Source organism: Macaca nemestrina, chromosome 17 (assembly GCF_043159975.1).
Source record: "Macaca nemestrina isolate mMacNem1 chromosome 17, mMacNem.hap1, whole genome shotgun sequence".
Lineage (NCBI taxonomy): Eukaryota > Metazoa > Chordata > Mammalia > Primates > Cercopithecidae > Macaca > Macaca nemestrina.
This window is the reverse complement of record NC_092141.1, coordinates 77,176,543-77,201,577: the sequence shown is the minus strand read 5'-3', so window position 1 is coordinate 77,201,577 and position 25,035 is coordinate 77,176,543. Positions and strand designations below refer to the sequence as shown.

Below are 25,035 nucleotides of genomic sequence, written 5' to 3'. Positions count from 1 at the left end.
TGCAATGATATCAAAAATGATCCTAAAACGGCCCATCTGAATCAGACCAATAGCCCGGACTATTCCTGACAACAGCGCCATCGCAAAACCAAACCAAAACCAGCACATTACCAGTATTTACCAATGGCCTGTATATAAATGCTGCGTTTGTCTGGAGAGGGTGTCTTTCTGTAAGGATCACTGAAGAACTGTTCAAAGTCTTGGGGGGCCTCAGGGTGGGAGGTGATCCAATCTGATGGAGAATGCAAGGTAATCGGCCCAAAGAGATCACTGGCTGGCTGGAAGGCTTCATTCATTAAACGCTGTTCCCCAGCATCTAATTTCTCATACTGTGACACAAGCACTGGGTTCTTTGAGATGAGAGCTGTTTTTAGGGTCTGTTCAGAGTGTCGTATTATTTGCATCTAACAAAAAAACACAAGTAGTCAAATATAAAAATGCATATCCATATTGGGGACTTTACCTAACCTCCATATACAGCTCTGATTTCTCCCTAGAGTGAAATGACTGACTGATAATGCTTTAGAGTGGTCACATTTAAGAGTGGTTTCCTCATGTCCAATCAATTTCTTGGGGAGCTAAGAAATTAAAAAGACAATCATGAAATCCATTCCTCTATCTCATAAGGAACCTGCTCCCATTACAAAAACTAGTGGTGGCCAGGTGTGGTGGCTCATGCCTGTAACTTCAGCACTTTGGGATAGGAGGATTGCTTGAGGCCAGGAGTTTGAGAACAGCTCGGGTAACACAGTAAGACCCTATCTCTACAAAAAGTTTAAAAATTCCCTGGGCATAGTGGTGCACACCTGTGGTCCTAGCTACCAGGGAGGCTGAGGTTGCAGTGAGCCATGATTGTGCCACTGCACTCCAGCCTGGGCAAGAGTCCAAAACAAACAAACAAAAAAACCTCATGGTGACCATAGGAGCAGGACCTCACACCCTATTTCCTTCTTTTGGGGAATAATAATATTGGCCTGGCATAGTGGCTCACGCTTATAATCCCAGCACTCTGAGAGGCCAAGGCAGAAGGACTGCTTGAGCCTAGGAGTCTGAAATCAGCCTGGACATCATGGCAAAACCCCACATCTACAAAAAAACTAGCCGGGCGTGGTGGTGTGCACTTGTAGTCCCAGCTACTTGCGAGGTAAGGTGGGAGGATCATCTGAGCCCAGGAGGTCGAGGCTGCAGTGAGCCGTGATTGTGCCACTGCACTCCAGCCTGGGCAATAGAGACTCAAAAAATAATATTATGAATTAACTAATTAGTGCCACATGAAAAATACTCACCGTTTCTAATGTGACTCAAAGATCTTCAACATCAAATAAAAACAAAACTAATGTAAGCCCTATCATTTCTGCAATTTAACTGCAGGCTGGGAAGCTACAGCTCTCAGTTTACAGCCTCAAAGTCATGTCACATTAGGGAAGACATCAGATGACTAATCAAAAGCCAGACTCACAATGACAGGTTTCTTCCATTCACATCGTGTTCCTATGTAGAGCTTTCATCCTTCCTCTTGAAGGGTCCGATGTTCCACCACGAGGCTTTTTGAATTAGACAAGGGGGGAAAAAACTGAACATCTGTCCGGATCACCTCTGTCATATTTTCTAATTATCTAGATTTGGCCAGTTTAATGATAGACGACTGATGGGAAAACTTAAGCTAATGTCTGTTCTGATTGAACCTCTGAATTCTGGGGTTGAAGAGGCTGGCTGAATTTCCAGATCAAATGTCTCTGCACTCAAGCTCTGATATAAGCATAGGCTCATCCTCACTCCCACACAACTGGGCGGAAATCTGACTTCTACAGGACAAAATACAAAACAAGATGCACCTTCCCGTAGTCTACCTACCTTGATTAAGAAGGAAGGCTCCCACGGAAGCTTTTATCTTACAAGGACGGACATGTCTGGGCCTGGCCGGAAAAAAGTTGTGGAGTGTGCCTTCATCTTAATATTAAAAAGGCAGTATGAAAGGTCAGGAGGCCTCCTCTTGCCTCCCAAGCTTAATCTAGGGAAGCTGCGGGAGAAGACAGGCAGGGGGCGGAGAATTCGGTCACTGCAGTGGGCTGGAGGCCTGGGATGCTTTGGTCCCAAAACCAGAACATCCCAGGCAAACCGGGAGGAGTTGGCCACCCTGGCTGGTGGCCTATAGCAACTTGCACTGTGGGCTCTGGTCTGTGCAGGCACAACCCAGTCTCCGGCTGGGGGTGGAGTGGGGGTTCCCCGGGGACTCTCGCTTCGCCTCTTCTTCCCCAGGAGCCACGGGAAAGGCCTCCCTTGCGCCCTAGAGGCACTCCGCCCCAGCGGTCCCCCGGCTTCCGCTACGTCCGCCCCTCCTACATCCTCATCCCTCTCCACTGACCGCGACTGGCCCCCGCCTCTACGACCCGACTGCCCTGCCTAGGGGCCCCGGGCCAACTCTGACAGCACCCGCGAACCGCCCTAACTCAACAGGCCTCGACACAACCCACCCGCGACAGCCCTCACGCGCTGGCGCACCGCGTCTCTTCGCACTACGCCACGCAACACTGGCGCCACGCCCCTTCGCGCCACGCACCGCGCCGCTCCGTCGCGCACGCCCTGTGGGCCCCGCCCCACTCACGACACGCCTGCGCCGCGCCACGCCGCTGAGCGCGCGGCCGCCTGGGCAGGCGCAGAGCAGGAGGTCAGCGGCCGCTCCCGGCCTCTTCCGGAATAGAGGGTCGCGAGGGGACTACAAGCCCCAGCTGTTCGTCCCCACAGTCGCCAGTTCCTCGCCTGCCCTCGCGGGGGCTCCGCGACCCAGTTATCGAGAGACACAGACGCGCCCGTGTCGCCGGTATGGAAGGGTTTGAGAGACGTCCCCGGCGTGACGAATGCAACCAGCGTGGCCCCAAATGAGTCGGTGGCCGCCACAGGTTGACGTAGAGCCGCGGCGTTCCCCGGGGCCGTCACCCGCAGGAGTTTCCCTTCTTTTTTTGTTGGGAGCCGCGGGGGCTGGAACCTAGACGCGCAAGCGTGGGGTGCGTCCTCGTGGCGTTCCTGGCGCTCCAAGGCCGAAACCCGGATACCGAGGGGAGGCCGTGAGTTCGGAAAGGCACCGCGGGGCCGGCATTAGGGCTGAGCTAGCTCTGTGGCTTCGGGTGGGAAGTTCAGTCTCTCTGGGCCTCGCCATTTTCTTTTTCTTTTTTCTGACTTTTTTTGTTTTTGTTTTTGTTTTTGTTTTTTGGAGACGTTGTCTCGCTCTGTCGCTCAAGCTGGAGTGCAGTGGCACAATCTCGGCTCACTGCAACTCTTGCTTCCTGGGTTCAAGCGATTCTCCTGCCTCAGCCTCCCCAGTAGCTGGAACTACAGGTGCCCGCTATCACGTCCTGCTAATTTTTGTATTTTTAGTAGAGACGGGGTTTCACCATGTTGGCCAGGCTGGTCTCGAACTCCTGACCTCAAGTGATCCGCCCGCCTTTGCCTCCCAAAGTGCTGGGATTACAGGCATGGGCCACCGTGCCTGACTTTCCCTCCCTCCCCCCCACCAATAAAGACGGATTTTCACACTTGCCCAGGATGGTCTCGAACTCGTGAACTCAGGTGATCCACCCGCCTCGGTCTCCCACGGTGCTAGAATTACAGATGTGAGCCACCGAGCCCTGTCTCAGTTCTTATTCAAGTCAGGCCATTTTACCATTCTCTGGATTTTCCTCATCCTAATTTTCCTTCCCAGTCTCAAGTAAAGACAGACACATGTTCTTGATGACCTCAGCACTTGTAACCCCTTGTTGGCTCTCCTTAGAGGACATGACTGTTCTCAAAGTTTGAAATTGAGAATACTGACGCACCACTCCTGCTTCAGTTTTTCTTACATGTGCCTTTTGACTGGGCGCCTATCTCCCGACTGCCTGAGGTAGCATAGCGTAGGGGCAAAGGTGGTTGGTCTGTGCTTGAATCCCAAAACCCTCAATTACTAGCGTGGGACTTGTACCAGTTAACTTGACCTCTTTTTCATCTCTTCATTAGTTTGTAAAACGGAGACAATTACAGCCCATCTTTATTATTATTATTATTTGACACGAAGTCTCGCTCTGTCACCCAGGCTGGAGTGCAGTGGTGGGATCTCGGCTCACTGCAACCTCTGCCTCCTGGGTTCAAGCGATTCTCATGCCTCAGTCTCCCGAGTAGCTGGGATTACAGGCACGCACCACCACGCCCGGCTAATTTCTTTCTTTCTTTTTTTTTTTTTTTTTTGAGACGCGGTCTCACTCTGTCGCCCAGGCTGGAGTGCAGTGGCACTATCTCGGCTCACTGCAAGCTCCGCCTCCTGGGTTCATGCCGTTCTCCTGCGTCAGCCTCGCAAGTAGCTGGGAGTACAGGCGCCCGCCACCATGCCCGGTCTCTGAAAAAAAAAAAAAAAAAGGCCAGGTGTAGTGACACATGCCTGTAGTCTCAACTACAGCTACTCGGGAGGCTGAGGTGGAAGGATGGATTGAGCCTGGGAGGTCGAGGCTGCAGTGAGCCGTGATTCACATTACCGCAACCCGGGCAACAGAGTGAGACCCTGTTCAAAAAAATAAATAAACACCTTAGTGCGTGGTGGGGGCGGGTTAGATTTTGTTGTTGTTGTTGTTGTTGTTTTCATTAGAAGAAAAAGACTCTCCCTTACTAAGATATTTTTGCCTGTTAACTAATATGCAGTTGCAGAATGAACCATAGGCTGGCTACATTTCAAAGAGCACTACAAGTTCTAATGTTTAGAAATGAGTGAATATGCCAGTGGTCCAAGGTTGGAAAAGAAAGTTGGTAATAACATTAGAAGGTGGCAGAAAGCAGGAAAGAAATGTAACATATATGGCAGATGAAGGGTTTAAAAATAGCTTTTACAAATCAACACAGAAAAGATAAACACCATGACATAAAAATGAGCAAAAAATATGAACCATATAACCCGAATGGTCCATTAACATCCATGTGTTCAACTTTACTGAACACACGAATGAAGTAAAATGAAAACCACTCTAATAATTTTTTCTTAGCTGCTAATTTGGCCAAACATTATTTTGAAATAATTTCAAGCTAACAGAAAAGTGGCAAAAATAGTATAAAGAATCCCTACATTCTTTTCACCCAGATTCCCCAGTACTTAACATTTTACCTCATTTCTTTATCAATCTCATTCTTTCTGTGTCTTCATCTCCGTCTCCATATGTAAATGCGCATTTTTTTCCTGAACTATTTGAGAGTAAATTGCAGGCTGGGCTGGTGGCTCACACCTGTAATCCCAACACTTTGGGAGGCTGAGGTGGGTTGATCACTTGAGGTCAGGAGTTTGAGACCAGCCAGGCCAAAATAGTGAAACCCCATCTCTACTAAAAATACAAAAATTAGTGGGGCGTGGCATTGCATGTCTAATCCCAGCTACTTGGGAGGCTGAGGCAGGAGCATCGCTTGAACCCAGGAAGCGGAGGTTGCAGTGAGCTGAGATCACGTCACTGCACTCCAGCCTGGGCAACAGAGCAAGACTGTCTCCAAAAAAAAGTAAATTGCAAACATGATGTCCCGCACTCCAAAATACCTCAGAGTATATTCCCAAAAATCAAGCACATTTTCATAAGTAGCCACAGTACAACTAAAACATGAGTCCATACTGACATTTCTAATTCCAGTCCAGCCTGACACCACAGAGTTCGTTCATTCTAACCTTCCATTTTTCCATACGTATGATGTCCTTCGCCAGTAGAGAGAAACCTGGCTCCTGTTATTCACAATTTATTTATTTATTTGCTGTGTACTAGAATATGTACTAAAAATAATTTCAGAATTCCTAATCCATAGCACTGCAGGAAAACAACTCTACCAATTAGTATGTATTTAAGGTTCTTTACTGCCAGAGGATATATATTAAAATACTGTGTTCAAGTTACCTACCTGGGTTAGTTCTTCCCCCTCCCAATTCTACCCTTCAGTGTAGTATTGTTATTAACATGAAATACAGTTCGGTTCATTTATTTTTGTTTGCATTCCATTTTACGAATTTGCCCCCAACCTTGATCTTTTTTTAATTGTGTGATACATTAACGTGGTTACTCAAAAGTTGTATTTGATGATAATGTCCAATGATGGTAGACTGTGCTGGCGGAACTGTGTATAAACAGGTCCAATCTTTCTGGTGAACAACCCGACATGGAGTATTAATAGCTTTTAAAATGTTCATACCCATTGACCCAATAAGAGACCTCACAGACTTATGGTTAAGGACAGTCACCAAAATATTATTTATAATTATGAAAATTAGAAACAATCAAAATATCCAGCTATTGGAGGCTGGAAAAGCATAAATTATTAATCATAGACCATAAATTACATGTACATTCTTATGTTAGAATACTAAACACCTATTTAAAATCATTTCTCAGCTCGGCACAGTGGCTCATGCCTGTAATCCCAGCACTTTAGGAGGCCGAGGCAGGCTGATCACCTGAGGTCAGGAGTTTGAGACCAGCCTGGCCAACATGGCAAAACCCCATCTCTACTAAAAATACAACAATTAGCCAGGCGTGGTGACACATGCTTGTAGTTCCAGCTACTCAGGAAGCTGAGGCAGGAGAATTGCTTGAACCTGGGAGACGGAGGTTGCAGTGAGCCATGGTCACACCACTGCACTCCAGCCTGGTCAACAGAGGGAGACTGTCTCAAAAAAAAAAAAAAAAAAAATCATTTATCAAAGACAACAGTGACCTAGAGAAATGCTAAGAGGAAATAAAGTGTGACATAGAAATGTTTACACATTGTAATTTTTTTTTTGAGACAGGGCCTCACTCTGTCACCCAGGCTGGAGTAGAGTAGTGTGATCACACCTCACTGCAGCCTGGACCTCTCAGGATCAGGTGATCTTCCCACCTCAGCCTCCCAAGTAGCTGGGATTACAGGTATGCACCATCACACCTGGCTAATGTTTTATATTTTTCATAGAGAGGGGATTTCACCATGTTGCCCAGGCGTGTTTTGGTGTTGAACTTCTGGGCTCAAGCCATCTGCATGCCTCCACCTTCTGAAGTGCTGGAATTACAGGCGTGAGCCACCTTGCCTGGCCTATACATTGTAATCTGATTTTTGTTTTAAAAAGATGTGCTTGACCAGGCACGGTGGCTCATGACTGTAACCCCAGAACGTTGGGAAGCTGAGGGGGGCAGATCATCTGAGGTCGGGGGCTCGAGATCTGCCTGGCCAACAAGGCAAATCCCCATCTCTACTAAAAAATACAAAAATTGGCTGGACATGGCAGCACAAGCCTGTAATCCCAGCTACTCAGGAGGTTGAGGCATGAGAATCACTTGAACCTGGGAGGCGGAGGTTGCAGTGAGCCAAGATCGCACCACTACACTCACTTGGTGTCAAAAAAAAAAAAACAAGAAAGAAAGAAAAAAAAAGTGCTGATAAGTAATAATCTATGAATAATGAGATATTTAGTGGTTTTGATTTCTCTTTCTCTCTCCCATTTTACTTGTTAATTTGCCTTTTCCAAACTTCCTACAATAAGTATTATTACTTTTACAGTCAGAAAGCAATTTAACAAGTCAGTAATGTACTAATTTTAGGCATTCCTAAATATACAAATGATCCTTGGGCATAACAGCTTCTCCATGCTTTCTAGGTGGTTCCCTGCCTCTTTCTGCCTACCCTTTCAACTGCTCCTCAATCTGTTTTTCCTATAGTTTCTGAATTTTACTCACACCAACACACCACTAACTAGAGATTCACTTAGATTAACAATCAAGCCATCCTTTGTCTTCCTAATTTGTTGACTTTATTTTAAAATTACTATATGGACCGGGTACGGGTGGCTCACGCCTGTAGTCTCAGCACTTTGGGAGGCCGAGGCAGACAGATCACTTAGGTCAGGAGTTCAAGACCAGCCTGGCCAACGTGGCAAACTCCTGTCTCTGCTTAAAAAAAAAAAAAGAAAAAATTACCCAAGTGTGGTGGTGCACACCTGTAGTCCTAGCTACTTGGGAGGCTGAGGCAGGAGAATCACTTGAACCTGGGAGGCAGAGGTTGCAGTGATCTGAGATCACGCTACTGCATTTCAGCCTGGGTGATAGAGCAACACTAGGTCTCAACAAATAAATAAATAATAATAAAATTACTATATGTATGAAAATATTCCAAGTACACATTTTTGAAGGCTAAGAAGTACTAAAAGCATTGTAATGAAAAGTAATAGTCCCCACACCATAGGTCAACTTCCTAGAGGCTACTGTTCTCAACTCCTTGGCTGTTTTTTCTGGTATTTATCTCAGTGTTTCTCAACAATGTGTGTATAGCGAGATTTCTTGATCTTTTAATTTTAGGTAGCATTTGTTAGTTTATTGCCATGAGAGATTAGGACTTAACTCTCATACATCATACTTTCCACCTCTCATTCCTCTTGTGATTATATCACAAATTTTGGTTGAATCTGGTGGGTGCTGTTTACATTGTGATGATTATACAAACATTGTGCACTCCAGAGCCAAGTAGTGTACTATGACTGTGCTTTCTTTCTTGTAGAACCTTTTTATTTTTGCCTGGACTTAATCATCATTTGATTTCTGTTATTTATTTTCTTTAAAAAAACTGTATAATATGCATGTGCCTCATTTTTTTATCATTCTCTGGTTCTTTGTTTTCTAATGCTTCTCTTCATGGCCCATGCACACTGGTTACATTTTTTTTCTGAGTACCTTCATCTCCCCGTTCCTATCTGTACTGGCCGTCTGTGGGCCTACTGCATAGCTGTTCCTAGGACTGCAACTACACTTTGCTCTGTTGGATCCCCTGTTTCTTAAATTATTAAATTCTGTGTCTTCCTCTTTCCTGGCTTACTCCTTTGGTTTCAGTAGCACATCCCCAGAACCTTCTGGAATAAAGGTACATAGAGATAAATATTTTGAGATCTTTGACATCTAAAAATGCTTTTATTCTGCCCTCATACCTGACTGAGAATTTAGCTGGGTTGGTGTGGAATTCTGGATTGCAGATCACTTCCTGTCAGAGTTATAAGTAGTTTGCTCCAGTTTCTTCTGACTTCCAATGTTGCTACTGAGAAGTTCAATACCATTTTGATTCCTAGTCCTTTGTATGTTATCTGTTATTTTTAGGAAGATTTTAGGATCTCGTTTTTATCCTTAGAGTTCTGAAGGGTTATAAAGATGTGCCTTATAGCCTGAGCCTTTCTTCCCATTCATTTTGTGGCTCACTTAGCAGTCCCTTTGATACTGAGACCCTTATCCTTTCATTCTGATAAATTTTCTGGTATTATTTTTTTATTATTATTTCCTTCCCTCCATTCTTGCTGGATGTTGGACTTTCAGAATAGATCCACAAATTTTCTTATCTCTCACATTTTTCCATCTTTTTGTACTATGTTCTGAAGTTTTTATCAATTATTTTCTTTTCTTTTTCTTTCTTTCTTTCTTTCTTTCTTTTTTTTTTTGAAACAGAGTTTCACTCTGTCGCCCAGGCTGGAGTGCAGTGGTGCAATCTCAACTCACTGCAACTGCAACCTCCACCTCCCAGGTTCAACCAATTATCTGCCTCGGCCTCCCTAGTAGCTGGGATTACAGGCTCCCACCACCACACCCAGTTAATTTTTTTTTTGTATTTTTAGTAGAAACAGGGTTTCACCATCTTGGCGAGTGATCTCGAACTCCTGACCTCGTGATCTACCCATCTTGGCTTCCCAAAGTGCTGGGATTATAGATGTGAGCCATCACGCCCAGCCTTTATCAATTATTTTCTATCCTTTCTTTTGAATACTTACTTTCAACTTCTGCTTTTTCATAACCAAAATCCCTTTCTTGTTATGATTATTTTATTTTGTACCCTGCTATGGTTTGAATGTCTGTGTCCCCCCAAAATTTACGTGTTGAGACGTAACCCCCAATGTGATAGTATTTGTAGATGGGAACCTTTGGGAGGTGATCAGGTCATGAGAATGGAACCCTTATGAATAGTATTAGTGCCTTTATAAAAGAGACCTAACGGAGCCAGCTCACCCTTTCCACCATGTGAGGCCACTGCAAGAAGACACTGTCTCTGAACCAGAAAGCAAGCCCTCTCCAGACACCAAATCAGCCCCTTGATCTTGTATTCCAGTCCCTAGAACCATGAGAAATAAATTTCTGTTGTTTATAAACCACCCAGTTTATCATATTTTGTTATAGCATCCCAAACAGTCTAAAATACGTCCTGTCATTTCATGGATAAATGTCTTTTCTTATTTCTCTATAGATAGTAACTATACTACTTTTGAAGATTTGTTCTGTTGTTTCCTCTGTTTTGGTCTTTTTGTTTCATATTAGATCTTTCCATAAACATCTGGTAATCTTTGGCTATCTGTTAAGATTTCATTATGAGGCACAAAAAATTGGTGGGGGCGGTTCTGTGTGCATGAAGGTGGCTTATTCTCAGAGGCGATCTGGCACAGAACCAGCTTATTCACTGAGGGGAGTCTCCCCAGTGTCTGAACCTGAAAGTTTCTTCTCTGTGACCATCCCATTTTTTCCCAGAGTAGGATCGTTTCCTGACTGACTGCCAGTGTTCTGGAAGCAGGTGCAGTAAAGAGCCTGAGTCCCACTAATGTGTGCGTGAAAATGAATCCTTAGTCTCCTTGTTCATCCCTGACCCATACTGCCCGACAAGGACTCTCAAGTCCCACAACTAATTCTTTTTAACACGAGAAGGTATTAAGGGTTAAGAGGTTCTCCATGATTCACCTACTAGTGTGAATTCATATCTGTTCCTTTTGCTTTCCCCCCTGGCCCTTAGCTGATATCAACCGCCCTGAGGAAATGGAAGTCTGATTGGTCAGGAAGCAGGAATAAGTGGGTAATGTGGGGTCCCAGGCCCCCCTCAACAGGCAAGCAGCCCAGAGGTGGGTAAAGCACATTAGGAGAGGATGCTGCAATCCAGGGACTAGGGCCCTGGACCTGGACACCAAAAGGGAGTTGAGAACGTAGAAAAGAAAACTTATGCTTAAATTGTGCTCAGAGCCAGGGCTCTATGCAAAGCAGCAGCAGGTGACCTGATTTCTCCCTCCTGCACTGCAGAGAACCTGCCCTCAAAGACCCAGAGCTCAGCTTCAGTAGAAGTTGAACAGCACTGTGCAAGCGACCCTGAGAACCCAGTCACCCTGAGAAAAATGGTTTCTAGGGGAAAACACATTCTTCAGTCCAAACAACCAACTTACAAATGATCTTTTGGACCACGTCCTGCCTGCAAACTGAGGCCTGATTCACCTTTAATGGGCCAGCTCTGGCAGTGCCAAGGGAGAGAGACCATTAGCAGAAATGAAAACAGCAAGAAATCTTTTAGTCCATTAGGTTAAAATAAGATTTTTCATGCTTTATTATTTATGATTTGCGACTTCAGTTACTGTTTCCTGGAACAAATGTTATGATTCAACTTCTATTTACTGAAGCCAATAGATGCTTTTCAGTTGTCATGCTACAAATCACAAAGCAGTCAGTAAGACCTTTGGGGCTGTGACCTCTTTTGCAATTCTTTGATGTCTTGTCAGGCAACTTATTTTCTGTGCCTCAGAGAGTTTCCAAAAGCTACCACAATCTGATGTGTGTGTGTGTGTGTGTGTGTGTGTATGTGTATGTATATATGTGTGTGTATATCTATATGCACTCTCTCTATATATATATGGCATATAAATACGGTAAAGTCAAAGAATTGAGCAAAAGCAGATTTTGGTTTTTATTCTAAGAATATAATTTCACTTCCTGAAAAAATAGGAATTAGGAGTCCCAAGGATACCACGTAGCATTTAGGAAGACTTGAGTGGGAGCTAAGAAAGTTCGAATGAGGGGAGGAAGAAAGTTCCTGGTCAGGCCCAGTATAGTGACTCAAGCCTGTAATCCCAGCACTTTAGAAGGCTGAGGTGGGAGGATTGCTTGAGCTCAGGAGTTTGAGATCAACCTGGGCAACCTAGCGAGACTCTGATCTCTATTACAAAAAAAAAAAAAAAAAGAGCCGGGCGCGGTGGCTCAAGCCTGTAATCCCAGCACTTTGGGAGGCCGAGACGGGCGAATCGCCAGGTCAGGAGATCGAGACCATCCTGGCTAACCTGGTGAAACCCCGTCTCTACTAAAAAATACAAAAAAACTAGCTGGGCGCGGTGGCAGGCGCCTGTAGTCCTAGCTACTCGGGAGGCTGAGGCAGGAGAATGGCGTAAACCCAGGAGGCAGAGCTTGCAGTGAGCTGAGATCTGGCCACTGCACTCCAGCCTGGGCGACACAGCGAGACTCTGTCTCAAAAAAAAAAAAAAAGAAAAGAAAAAGAAAAGAAAAGAAAAAGAAAGCCTAGGTCAGTGGCATCAGTGAACCCTGGAGGATGCTGTGATCCTCTTGGTGGTGTCCCCAGCCTCTGCTTCAGGATGACAGCATGGTCTCCCGCGCTGTAGCTTGGTCTGAAATTTTCAGTTTTTCTTTCGAGTTCCCCTTTTTCAGTCTTCAAGGGGGATGGAGGAGGTGGCCTGAATAAGATGTAAATGAAAGAGGAAGTGTCTCAGCACCAACCAAACATAAAACAGCGACCCGCTTCACTTGTGACCTCTACGGAAATACTGAAGACGTCCTCTGTGTCCTTTTAGACTTCCTGGGGGAGGGGAAGCTGCTGCCCAGAAGCAAGCAGCTTCCTTTTGGCCAGGTCAGTGCAGGGAACCAACAAAGACAGGGACCTGTGGCCAGAAGAAGCACAGCCACAGCGGGTATCTGATTGGACTGAGCTGGGAAAGGCCTTCTTGCCCTTGAGGACCCCTCGAGGCTTCTTTCCCACAAGCTGGAAACAGCTTGGCTCACTGCTGCGCTAAATGCAGGTGCCAGCCGAGGGGGTTACCCTAGGACCAGGAGCCATTAACAACTTGTCTCCAATTCACTTCTCCAAGGCAGTCAGCAGCTCCCCACTGAACACCTGTGGGTTCCTGCTGGTGCTAACTTAGGCACAGGGCTAGCAGGTCCCTCCCCTGTAGCAGATGATGAGAGCAAGTGTCATGCAGGAGGAACTGGAAAGAGAGTGTCGTCAGAGGCAACACTTGCGTGGATTACAAGCATATATTCTTGTGCAATGTAAAAATGCCAATTTGCATCAGCATAACGAAGGACACACTTAGAATAGAAAAGCTGAGGAGGACAGAAGAATAGGAAGAAAAACAAAATCATGCCTGGTCCTTTTGCCCAGAAATGACCCAAGTGAAACTTGGCTGAACTTTTAGACTTTTTGTGGTGCACATTTTTCAACAAAATTTGACAACGTGGGACCTCTGGAATTGTACATTCTAATTTTTCAGTCCATTTATTTCTTATTCCAGAAATAATCCAGATATAAAGATGGCTCATCACGGTGTTGTTTTTAATTCTGAATAGTTGAAAAATGGATTTTCACCACTAGTGTTTATAAATAAATTCAATAAAGTTATGCTCTCACAATAAAATATTATGTAGTCATGAAAAAGAACAATCTCATGCTATGCATATTATCATGGAAGGATGTCCACAAGATCTTGCTGAAAATTTTTAAAAAGTTCCCAAACAGTGTATATATAATTTGAAACTATTTATATAAAAATATGGTTGTGTATGTGTGTAAAAAAGAATGTTTTCGGCAGCACATGGTGGTTCACGCCTGTAATCCCAGCACTTTGGGAGGCCGAGGCAGGCGAATCACGAGGTCAGGAGATCGAGATCATCCTGGCTAACATGGCGAAACCCCATCTCCACTAAAAATACAAAAAATTAGCCAGGTGTGGTGGCGGGTGCCTGTAGTCCCAGCTACTCGGGAGGCTGAGGCAGGAGAATGCTGTGAACCCAAGAGGCGGAGTTGGCAGTGAGCCGAGATCACGCCACTGCACTCCAGCCTGAGCGTCAGAGCGAGACTCCATCTCAAAAAAAAAAAAGGGATGTTTGGGCCATGTGCAGTGACTCATGCCTATAATCCCAACACTTTGGGAGGCTGAAGTGGGCGGATCATTTGAGGTCAGGAGTTTGAGACCAGCCTGGCCAACATGGTGAAACTCCGTCTCTGCTAAATATATATATATATATATATATGTATATATAAGCTGGATGTGGTGGTGGGTGCCTGTAATCCCAGCTACTCAGAAGGCTGAGGCAGGAGAATCACTTGAGCCTGGGAGGTGAAAGTTGCAGTGAGCTGAGATCTCCCCACTGCGCTCCAGCCTGGGCAATAGAGTGAGACTCCATCTCAAAAAAAAAAAAAAAAAGGAAGTTTGCCAAAATGTTAATAATGGTTGTCTTTAGAAGGAGGGCTTTTTGTGCTGTTTACTTTCTTCTTGATATTTTTTAGCAATATTTATTTTGCAATGAGCATTTACTAGTTTTATACTTTTTTAACTATTTACCTTGAAAAAATTATGTAAATCTATATTTACCATATAAAATACATTTATTTTGTAGTCAGTGAAAATGAGGGTTACAAAATGTATACATAGTATAATATGTTCATATGTTATAATTTTATACATAAATTTACATATTTTAGTTTAAGTGTTTATAAATACAAAAATACATATTCACACATTTGATATATATAATGTGCATATAAATTTACATGTATATATAAAGAGTTTTAAAACTTACATTTTTTATTTTTTAAGATTACTCTTATATTTTGAATAATAATTGTATTTCCATTCTGGGGAAAAGAGTAATATTTTGGAAACCAGATGCAGTGGCTCACGCCTGTAATCCCAGCACTTTGGGAGGCCGAGGCAGATGGATCACCTGAGGTCAGGAGTTTGAGACCAATCTGGCCAACATAACAAAACCCATCTCTGCTTAAAATACAAAAATTAGCTGGGCATGGTGATGGGCACCTAGAATCCCAGCTACTCGAGAGCCTGAGGCAGGAGAATTGCTTGAGCCTGGGAGGTGGAGGTTGCAGTAAGCCAAGATTGTGCCACTGCATTCCAGCCTGGTGGACTAAATGAGACCCTATCTCAAAAAAAAAAAAAAAAAGTAAGATTTTGGGCTAAGTCTTGGAGGGGTAGGGACAGCCAGTCCAGGGCAGCCCAGGCTGAGGGCACAGCACGTACCAAAGACACAAAGCCACAGCAGAGCAGGACCGTGTGTGGCACACGCTGCTCCTGGCACCTGATAGCACCAGTGTTCTGTCCTCCTGGAAACTCTCCTCTTGCTTTCCTGGTTCTCTCCGGGCTGCCCAGTCAGCCAAGCAGGCACCTAGAGGGGCCCTGAGGGATTGCGGCTGTCCCGGGTAGGGGCTCCGTGAGGGGGAAGCCAACCTACTTTCCAGTGTTCCTGAGGCTCAGGCCCATGTGCCACAGTGAGAGGGTGTGAACTCCACGGTCCGTGGCCTTGGGTTCAACTGAGGCACCACCGGCTCCTGGGTGGCCCCGGCCAAGGCACTTTACCTCCCTGGGACTCAGTGTGTTTATCCAGGGGTATGGACAGTAAGAACCTCTGGCCCCCAGGGTTAATGAGAGAATTAAAGCAGACATGGGAACAGCTCCTTTCAACTAACTGGTTATGACCAGAAGGTGCCCAATAACCAGGCATGGCAAAAGCCCAAAGGCAAAAACACAAAGCCCTGACATTTAACAGGTTCTTTTTGTGCTAAGAAACCAGTGCTGGAGACAAGTACTTGTCATATATCCTCGTGGTTGGACATGTTGGTCACAAGTTCTAATTATGGAAATGCCCGCTGACAAAAGGGCCTGTTGATGTGAGTCACTATGGGTGGTTTAACTCTCTAGGCCTGGGCTGCTCCTAGGAATGATTTGCAGACACATCTATCTATCTACCTAGCTATGTTTTTTACTTTTTTTTTTTTTTTTTTGAGACCGGGTATCACTGTGTCACTCAGGGTGAAGTACAGTGACACAATCAGGGCTCACTTTAGCCTTGACCTCGGCTCAAGCAGTCCTTCCGCCTCAGCCCTCCGAGTAGCTAAGACTATAGGTGTGTGCCACCATGCCCAGCTCATTTTTTTATTGTTGTTTTGAACTGTAGTATCGCTGTCTCACTGTATTACCCAGGCTGGTCTTGAGTTCCTGAGCTCAAGCAATCCCCCCACCTTGGCCTTCCAAAGTGCTGGGATTAGAGGCATGAGCCACTCCACCTGGCCCATAAGATACATATGCTTTTATGAAAATAATGCAGTGATTTGTTTTGTTTTGGTTTTTGTTTTTTTTGTTTTTTTTTTTTTTTTTTTTTAGAGACAAAGTCACATTCTGTTGCCCAGGCTGTGCACTCACAGCTCACTGCAGCCTTGACCTCCCGGGCTCAGGTGATCCTTTCACCCCAGCCTCCCACATAGCTGGGACTACAGGCATGTGCCACCACACCTGGTTAATCTTAATTTTTTTTTTAGAGATGGAGTCTTGCTAAGTTGCCCAGGCTGGTCTTGAGCTCCTGGACTCCAGTGATCCAGTGATCCAGCCGCCTCAGCCTCCCAGAGTGCGCCACCACGCCCAGCTAATTTTGTATTTTTAGTAGAGACAGGGTTTCTCCATGTTGGTCAGGCTGGTCTTGAACTCCTGACCTCAGATGATCTGCCTGCTTCAGCCTCCCAAAGTGCTGGGATTACAGGTGTGAGCCACTGAGCCCAACTGCTACTTGTTCTTATTATACATTTATACCCTGAAGAAATGGAATCTGCCATTTGCTGTAGTACTGATCCAGAAAAACAAAGTGTAGTTATTGGAATAAAACACGACTTATTGACATTGAGTGTCACCTGGGGGTGACCCAGCACAGCAAGAATGGATCAGCTTAAGCAGGTGTGGTGGTGTGCACCTGTGGTCCCAGCTACTCAGGAGGCTGAGATGGGAGGATTACCTGGGCCCAGGAGATTGAGGCTGCAGTAAGCCAAGATCATGCCACTGCACCCCAGCCTGGGCAACAGAGCAAGACCCTGTCTCAAAAGAAAGAAAGAAAGAGGCCGGGCGTGGTGGCTCATGCCTGTAATCCCAGCACTTTGGGAAGCCGAGGCAAGCGGATCACAAGGTCAGGAGATGGAGATCATCCTGGCTAACACCGTGAAACTCCGTCTCTACTAAAAATACAAAAAATTAGCTGGGCGTGGTGGCGGGTGCCTGTAGTCCCATCTACTCGGGAGGCTAAGGCAGGAGAACGGCGTGAACCCGGGAGGAGGAGCTTGCAGTGAGCCGAGATTGCGCCACTGCAGTCCAGTCTGGGCGACAGAGTGAGACTCCGTCTCAATAAAACAAAAAAAAAAAAAAGGGAAAGAAAGAGAGAGAAAGAGAGAGGAAAGAAAGAGAGAGAGAGAAAGAAAGAAGAAAGAGAAAGAAAGAAAGAGAGAAAGAAAGAAAAAGAAAGAAGAAGAAAAGAAAGAAAGAAGGAAAGAAAGAAAGAGAAAAGGAAAGGAAAGAAAAAAAAAAGAAAGAAAAGCCTCATAACATCCAAGCTCATAGAGAGAATGATGTAGAAAAACACCAGTGGCTTTGTATTGAATCGTCACCCTCAGAGGGCTGGGGACATAGGTTCACAGATTAGCACCTTCACTCCCAGGAGGCATGGGAAGACCATTTCTTTTCTTTTTTTTTTTCTTTCGAGAGAGAGTTGCACTCTTGTTGCCCAGGCTGGAGTGCAGTGGTGCGATCTCAGCTCACTGCAACCTCCGCCTCCAGGTTTCAAGCAATTCTCCTGCTTCAGCCTCCCGAGTAGCTGGGATTACAGGTGCCTGCCACCATGCCTGGCTAATTTTTTTGTTTGTTTGTTTGTTTTGAGACAGAGTCTCACTCTGTCACCCAGGCTGGAGTGCAGTGGCATGATTTCAGCTCACTGCAACTTCTGCCTCCTGGTTTCAAGTGATTCTCTAGCCCTGGCCTCCCGAGTAGCTGGGATTACAGGCGTGCACCACCAGGCCCAGCTAATTTTTGTATTTTTAGTAGAGATGAAGTTTCACCATGTTGGCCAGGCTGGATTATGTTGGCCAGGCTGGTAATTTCTCTGTTTTCAGTAGAGAAGGGGTTTTGCCATGTTGGCCAGACTGGTCTCAAACTCCTGACCTCAGGTGATCCACCAGCCTCAGCCTCCTAAAGTGCTGGGATTACAGACATGAGCTACCATGCCTGCTAATGGATTTTCTAGAAACTTGCTGTGCTGCTTTTTTCTTTTATTTTGTGAGATTCTTTAAGGAATGAGACTAGGGTGCTTCTGTGACCAGTAAACAAGAGCATGGGCTTTAGCCTAAGAGGGACTTGGATTCAGATCCAGGCTTCTGTGTTTACTAAGCTGTGTGGCCTTAGGCAAATCCAGCCTCTCTGGGTGTTGCTTGCCTTACCTGTAACACCTATGCGGCAGTTTCAGTTTGTTGTTAAACATCAAATGCAGAAACCGCTACAGTGCCAGGCATGGGATAGGAATTGGGGGTAGCTTTTTTTTTCCCTCCCCTAGAGACAGGGTCTCACTCGGTTGCCCAGGCTGGTGTACAGTGATGCAATCATAGCTCACTGCAGCCTCCTGGGCTCAAGTGATCTTCCAGTCTCAGCCTCCCGAGGAGTTAGGACTACAGGTGCGTGCGACAACATCTGGTGAATTTTTAAAAATTTACTTAGAGTTGGGGTCTTCCTATGTCGCCCAGGCTGAGGGGCGGCTATTTTTATTTTTATCTACTTCTTTTTCACTCCCTTTTCTTTGCCTTCCTTCTTTCCTCTTTCTCTATCATCCTTTGTTTCATTTGGGTTTTGCTTTGGCAATTTCCCCCCAAAGAAACTGGAAACCAGGCTGGGCGTGGTGGCTCACACCTGTAATCCCAGCATTTTGGGAGGCCGAGGCGGGTGGATCACCTGAGGTTGGGAGTTCGAGACCAGCCTGGCTAACATGGTGAAACCCCGTTTCCACTAAAAAAGAAAAATACAAAAATCAGCCGGGTGTGGTGGTGTGCACCTGTAATCCCGGCTACTCGGGAGGCTGAGGCAAGAGAATAGCTTGAACTTGGGAGGTGGAGATTGCAGTGAGCCAGGATGGAACCACTGCACTCCAGCCTGGGTGAAGGGTGATACTCTGTCTCAAAAAAACAAAAAACAAAAAAAACGAAAACTGGAAACCAGTGTGTGAAATTCTCAGGCTGTGGTATCACCTTTGCCACCCTGCAGTGATAGTGGAGCTAAAAGTTCCCTGAGAGAGGAGTCGAGTTGATGGTGGTTGAAGTGGGAGGGTGGAAATGGAGAAGTTCACCTTATATTAATAGGATCTGTAGGTAAAATTCACCAGCTCCCCAACCATGTGGTTGGCTGAGCACCACAGGTGTAAATTATTATTAACTCCATGCCCAACAGAATTCAGCTCTCCTCTATTTTTACTACAGGAAAACACACAATAGCGGTTTATTTTAATTTTTTTTTCTTTTTCCCTCTGTGACTCAAGCCAAAGAGCAATAGCTATTTTTTAAAGTTAGCATTGTGTTCAGGCAGATATTAAACATTCCTCAGTGGTGAGGGCTTTAACATTCTTTTCTTTTCTCTTTTTTGTTTTCTTTTTTTGAGACAGAGTCTCACACTCTGTTGCCCAGGCTGGAGTGCAGTGGTGTGACCTCGGCTCACTGCAATCTCCGCCTCCCGGGTCCTAGCCTCAGCCTCCAAGTAGCTGGGATTACAGGTGCCCACCGCCATGCCCAGCTCATTTTTGTATTTTTCAGTAGAGATGAAATTTCACCGTGTTGGCCAGGCTGGTCTTGAACTCCTGGCCTCAAATGATCGGCCCACCTTGGCCTCCCAAAGTGCTGGGATTACAGCATGAGCCACTGTGCCCAGTCTTAACATTCATTTTTCAACACATAATTCAGGCAAGATTAATAGAAAGAAAATGGGGTCCCAGATTGCCTTGCCCCAACCCCATCTTCTTTTGGCTTTTGGAGTATGAAAAAGGGGACGTGCTGTGGTCTCCGCCTGAAGCTGGCTCACCCAGGAGCCCTCCTGGACCCGTGAGGAGAACAAACCCTGGCAAATCCGACTGGCCCGAAGGACAGGCAGCAAAATTAATCCAGTAAGGCATTCGTAAGTGTATCACTTCACAAAGGAATCAAAAATGCAGGAATCTGAATGCAAAGATGCCAAGCAAAAGGACTGGGAGAAAACATGCCTACTGTGTACATTTGACTCTGTTTTGTGCCTTAAGAGCTACGTGAGAGGCCAACTCTTCCGTGGTTAGAATGGAGAACCCAGGGAGGCTTCCTTCAGGATGAAGAGTGAGGAGGGAAAGCTGCCAGGATGCGAGGCTGCTCTGGCGACAGGGTGCTTTCTCCTGCCCCTTCACCCCTGTGTCTCTTTCTCTGCTGTCCGGTCCTCTACAAATTGTCCAGCCCACTGCAGGGAGCCAGTCTGGTGGATTCAATACTTTGCCCCATTGGAGGGAGTCCTCATGGGCCACCCGTCAGGCAATGGACCTGTTCTGGTCAAGTGTCCTCCCCTGATCTCCAGCGACCTAGGTGGCACCCAGTCTGGCTTGCCTGACCACCTTCCACCTCTGGTGGAGGGCAGGCATCATGCATGTGTTTGGAAAGTACATTTGATTTTATAGTTGAATTCTGAACTGTGGTCTTGGGACTGTCTTCAATAGCAAGGATCATGTGACCAAGCCCCCATTTCTTTCCACATTTCAGCTGCCTGATTTACTCCGACAATGTACTCTGTGTGCTGGGTGGGGAGATTCTGAACTGGCTTCTGATTCTGGCTCTAACATCAGGGGACCAGCCTTAAGACTTGGAGCAAGCCGCCACTTCTTAGGGTCCCAGTGTGCTGTCCTGTGGCACAGCAGGGTTAGGAGGGAGGAGCGCAAACTAACCTGCCATCACCCCGTGGCTGAGTTGGGATTTTGAAATGCTGTTGTTATACGTAATAACTTTTATGACTTCAGGTACCGAGAGAGGGAGGCCCTAATTCCTTTACCAGAACTCGAACCCTTGTGTACATAACGTTTTTAGGAATCTATGTTCATAGCTGGGGGACAGAGTGGCAGAATGGTGAAGTGTTCCCCCTGGCATCACACCCGTCTCAGTGAGAATCAGCCTCTGTCACAGACCTGCTCCGTGACCTTCGGAAGGTGATCTGACTTCTCGACACCTCGTTTTCCTCCTCTGGGAAGTGGGGATACTAATGGGTCCTCCCCTCTCGCTCATTGGAGGAGTAAGAGGCAACACATGCAAAGCACTTAACCTGGAGCCCGGGTAGGGACCTGGCTGTGAGTTCAGAGCCCGGGATTTGTGGGATGGCCAGTGTATGCACTTCCAATGACTGCTGGCATTACCACAAACCCTCGGTAGCTTACACAACAGAAATTACTCTCTCACAGTTCTGGAGGCCAGAAGTCTAAACTCCATACTGCTCAGCTGTGCACTGGCTGCGGGCTTCAGGGGAGAATCCGTTTCTGGTCTCTTCCAGCTTCTGGTGGCCAGCAGCATTCCTTGGCTCGTGGCTGCATCACTCCAGTCTTCAAGGCCAGCATCTTCAAATCTCTCTCTGCTCCATCTTCACACGGCCTTCTCCTCGGTGTGTCTAATGTCCCTCTGTCTCCCTCTTACAGAGACACCTGCATTGGCCAGATGCAGTGGCTCACACCTGTAATCCCAGTGCCTTGGGAGGCTGAGGCGGGAGGATCACTTGGGGCCAGGAATTCAAGATCATGCTGGGCAACATGGTAAGACCCCGTCTCTACAAAATGAAAATAAAAGAACTGTATTTAGGGTCCACCCATGTAGTCCAGGATAATCTCCTTCCATGTCAAGACCCTCACTTAATCACATCTGCAAAGACCCTTGTATTCACAGGTTCTGGGGATCAGGGGGTGGATATATTTTGGGGAGGGAGACATTTCAGCCTATCACACCCAGTTGCAGGGGGCATGTTCCAGTTGGCTGTCCTTTTCGCTTCCACTGCCTGTTTGCTGTGGAGTTGGGCCCTCGTCTCCTCCAAGCTCCCCTAGCCGTCCATACGTCATCTTTCCTGCCCAAGCTCAGCTCCCCATCCTGAGACTTCCTATTTCTGCCCACAGCCACATCATTTTCTCCACTATCCTCCTCAGAACTATCTTTGATCCTTGGTGCTCCTTCCCTTTCCTGACGCCACCCCACCCACGCTTTACATCAGTCACCAAATCTCAGCATCACAGTCTGACCGAAAGGGAAACTTCCCATCTGACTTCTCAGACGCACAGAGATGGAGCTGAGCCCTAGAGAGAGGGGGTGACTTGCTGGGGTCACATGGTGAATTCATGGCGAGGCTGGGCCACAGCCCAGGCCCCTGGGATCCACTCCTACCCTGACTGCCCATCGGCAAAATGCTTCCTAGGGACAAGGCTCTCTCCATCCTCTGTCCCCTCCTCAGCCCTGCCCTTGCCTCCCCTCCTCGGGAGGCTGCGGAAGCCTCATGGGCCTTCTCCAGCCAGCCTCTCTGGCCACTCCAGCATTCCTTTCACTGCTTTCATTTGGGTCACCCCTGTGGAGACAGCTTCACTGTTTCCCAGTGACCTAGAGGCAAAGTCCATCTGTTGGCAAGCATTTATTGAGCATCTATTATTATGTGCTAGGGGCTGGGGAGCCCAAGATGAACCAGGCATAGGCCCAGCCTTCAATCAGCCTGGCCCATATGCTGCCTTGGCCTGGCATTCACAATTCCACCTGCTCCTCCTGCTTGCTACACTGACCTACCACTACCCCAAGCAGCCTACATCCGCAGCGGGACGCCTGCACTGCTGCTTCCGCGTGTGCTGGCCTGCTGGCCCTGTGTGTGTAGTATCCTGGCCCCTCCCGGCCCCATCAGAGCTTGTGCTGTCTTCAGTGCCCAGCATCTGTCCCTGCCCTATACTCCATCCAACGCCCTGAAGTCAGTCCCTTCGCATGTGCGCCCTTCTGCAGCCCTCCAGCCTCTGTGGCCGGGTGGCGAGTCCTGCTTCTGTCCCGGGTTAACTGAAGCCTTGGCAGCTGCCCTTGCTGCCTCATGGGGTGTTTTTTGGCCTCTATCCCTCTCTCCCTCCGCTCCACTCTCCCTTTTCGCTACCGCCTGACTCTTCTGGTTTTTGCTATTGCCTGGAAGGTAGGGGACGTCACGGTGCTCTGTGCAGTAGAGGTAGCCCTGATTCCATGGCACTGACACCCCCACCTCAAACGCAGCTCCGCATGATGTTTCCTCTCTGGGGAAGCACAGCCGTGGCTGAACAGACACAGGCGAGCCCTTCAGCCTGGGTGCCTGTCCCCACACCCACCCAGGATCCAGAAACCTGGGGTCCTCCCAGGAAATTCCGGCTCACTCCCCAACAGGAAGTGTTCCTGCCTGTGTTAGAACTGGACATGTCCTTGCTTTCGACCCGGAGAAACCTGGCTGGTTGGAAGGCACAGATTCCTAACATTTTGAGGGACATTTGACTTTTCCTGACAGTTGGAGATTTCATTACCTGTTACTACATAACCGACTACCCAACATCGAGGTGCCTTAAAAACAACCAAAATGCTATTTGCCCACAAATCTGTGGGTCTGGAATTTAAACAGGGCATACTGGGTGCTGTTCCCTGTCTGGGGGAACATCACCTTCACCTAGACGTGGGTTGCTTTGCTTAAACATTCCTGATCTTTTGCATACCCAAGAATGATCCATGTTAACTCGCATCTTGCACACCCAAGAATAAGTTGAAGATGTGGCTTCACCAATCCCATGTAAAGGGGTCCCGGCCGGTGTAGCTCTAGAGTCTGGAGGGTGGCTGGGTCAGCTTGAACATGGGCACATGTCTGGCTGAGCCCCTCGTTCTCCTCCATATAGACTCAGGGGCCTCTCACTCTCCACGTGGCCTTTCCAACAGGAAAGTAAGGTTTGTTACATGGTGGCTCAGGGTTCCCAGGACTACAAATGTGGAATCCACTAAGATTTCCCTAGAGCTTGTGCAGTCTTCGAAGCCCAGCATCTGTCCCTGTCCTGTTTTGTTTTGTTTTGGTTTTTTGGGATGGAGTCTCACTCTTGTTGTCCAGGCTGGAGTGCACTGGCACAATCTCGGCTCACTGCAACCTCCACCTGCCGGGTTCAAGCTGTTCTCTTGCCTCAGCCTCCCGAGTAGCTGGGATTACAGGTGCCCACCACCACGCCTGTCTAATTTTTGTATTTTTAGTAGAGATGGGGGTTTCACCATGTTGGCCAGGCTGGTCTCGATCTCCTGATCCCAGGTGATCCACCTGCCTTGGCCTCCCACAGTGCTGGGATTACAGGCATGAGCCACCCCGCCTAGCCTCCTGCCCTGTTCTTCATCCAGCACCCTGAAGTGAGCCCCTCCACTTGTGCCCCTTGGCACAGCTGGCACAGTGTCACCTCTGTCACATTTTGTTGTTTCAGGCAGCCCAGATCCAGTGAAGTGATCTATAGAGGGCATGAATACCAGGAGGTGCAGTTCACTGGGGGCTACCACTGTAACCGATGACTACATATGTCCTGTCTTTACAGCTGGAGTCTAACTCTTCAGGGGATGCAGGGATGTGTTCTATCCCACAGCCCCTTTCAGAATGCTCACTCCTAGAAGTTGCTTGATCTACATTCATTTTATTGAGAAGGAAACAGGGAGATCACAGATGCCAGGGGGCCATCTTGGAGGGCCTGTCATGCTGCTTACCCCTTCCTCACCAAGCACTTCCCCTGGCGTTGGCTGGAAGGAAAGGTAGCCATTTGGGCTACATTTGATAGAGGAGAAAGCTGAGTCTCAGTGAAGTTTTTAGTTTATATACTTGCTAAGGACCAAATGATAAATTGGCAGATTGGGGTTCTAGTATAATCATTTTTTATTGAAAACTAGGGAAATAAATTTACTTTTCAGAAACTGATTTTCAGGTGATTTTCTCTGAATGCATCTAATCTGTAGACCAAGATGTATATACACTTTTTACATTTTTAAAAAAATTATTTTAATTTTTCTTTTTTTCCAAGGCTGGGTCTCACTTTGTTGTCCAGGCTGGAGTGCAGTGGCATGACCATGGTTCACTGCAGCCTGGACCTCCTGGGCTCAAGTGATCCTCTCACCTCAGCCTCCCGAGTAGCTGGTACT

General features: G+C 46.9%; 2 protein-coding genes across 9 annotated transcripts in view; both read right to left on the bottom strand.

Moving 5' to 3' along the window:
- LOC105469042 (archaelysin family metallopeptidase 2) overlaps positions 1–25,035 on the bottom strand; it is a 51,063-nt gene that overhangs the window by 7,576 nt on the left and 18,452 nt on the right. Inside the window, exons 1-4 of one of the 7 annotated variants that reach the window (XM_011719596.3) lie at positions 2,475–2,596; positions 1,855–1,950; positions 1,460–1,544; positions 122–404 (exon numbers count right to left, since the gene is read on the bottom strand). In XM_011719596.3, coding sequence (XP_011717898.2) covers positions 122–404 — 283 coding nt within the window. In that variant the 5' untranslated portion in view covers positions 1,460–1,544; positions 1,855–1,950; positions 2,475–2,596. Of the gene's footprint in view, positions 1–121; positions 405–1,459; positions 1,548–1,854; positions 2,355–2,474; positions 2,597–25,035 lie in introns of those variants that run through there. The other 6 variants (XM_011719595.3, XM_011719597.3, XM_011719600.3 and 3 more) reach the window with 6 other exon arrangements.
- Positions 4,378–25,035, bottom strand: part of LOC139359673 (uncharacterized) — a 106,823-nt gene continuing 86,165 nt past the window's right edge. The window contains exon 4 of one of the 2 annotated variants that reach the window (XM_071083503.1): positions 4,378–12,493. In XM_071083503.1, coding sequence (XP_070939604.1) covers positions 12,464–12,493 — 30 coding nt within the window. In that variant the 3' untranslated portion in view covers positions 4,378–12,463. Of the gene's footprint in view, positions 12,494–16,172; positions 21,668–25,035 lie in introns of those variants that run through there. The other variant, XR_011615960.1, reaches the window with a different exon arrangement.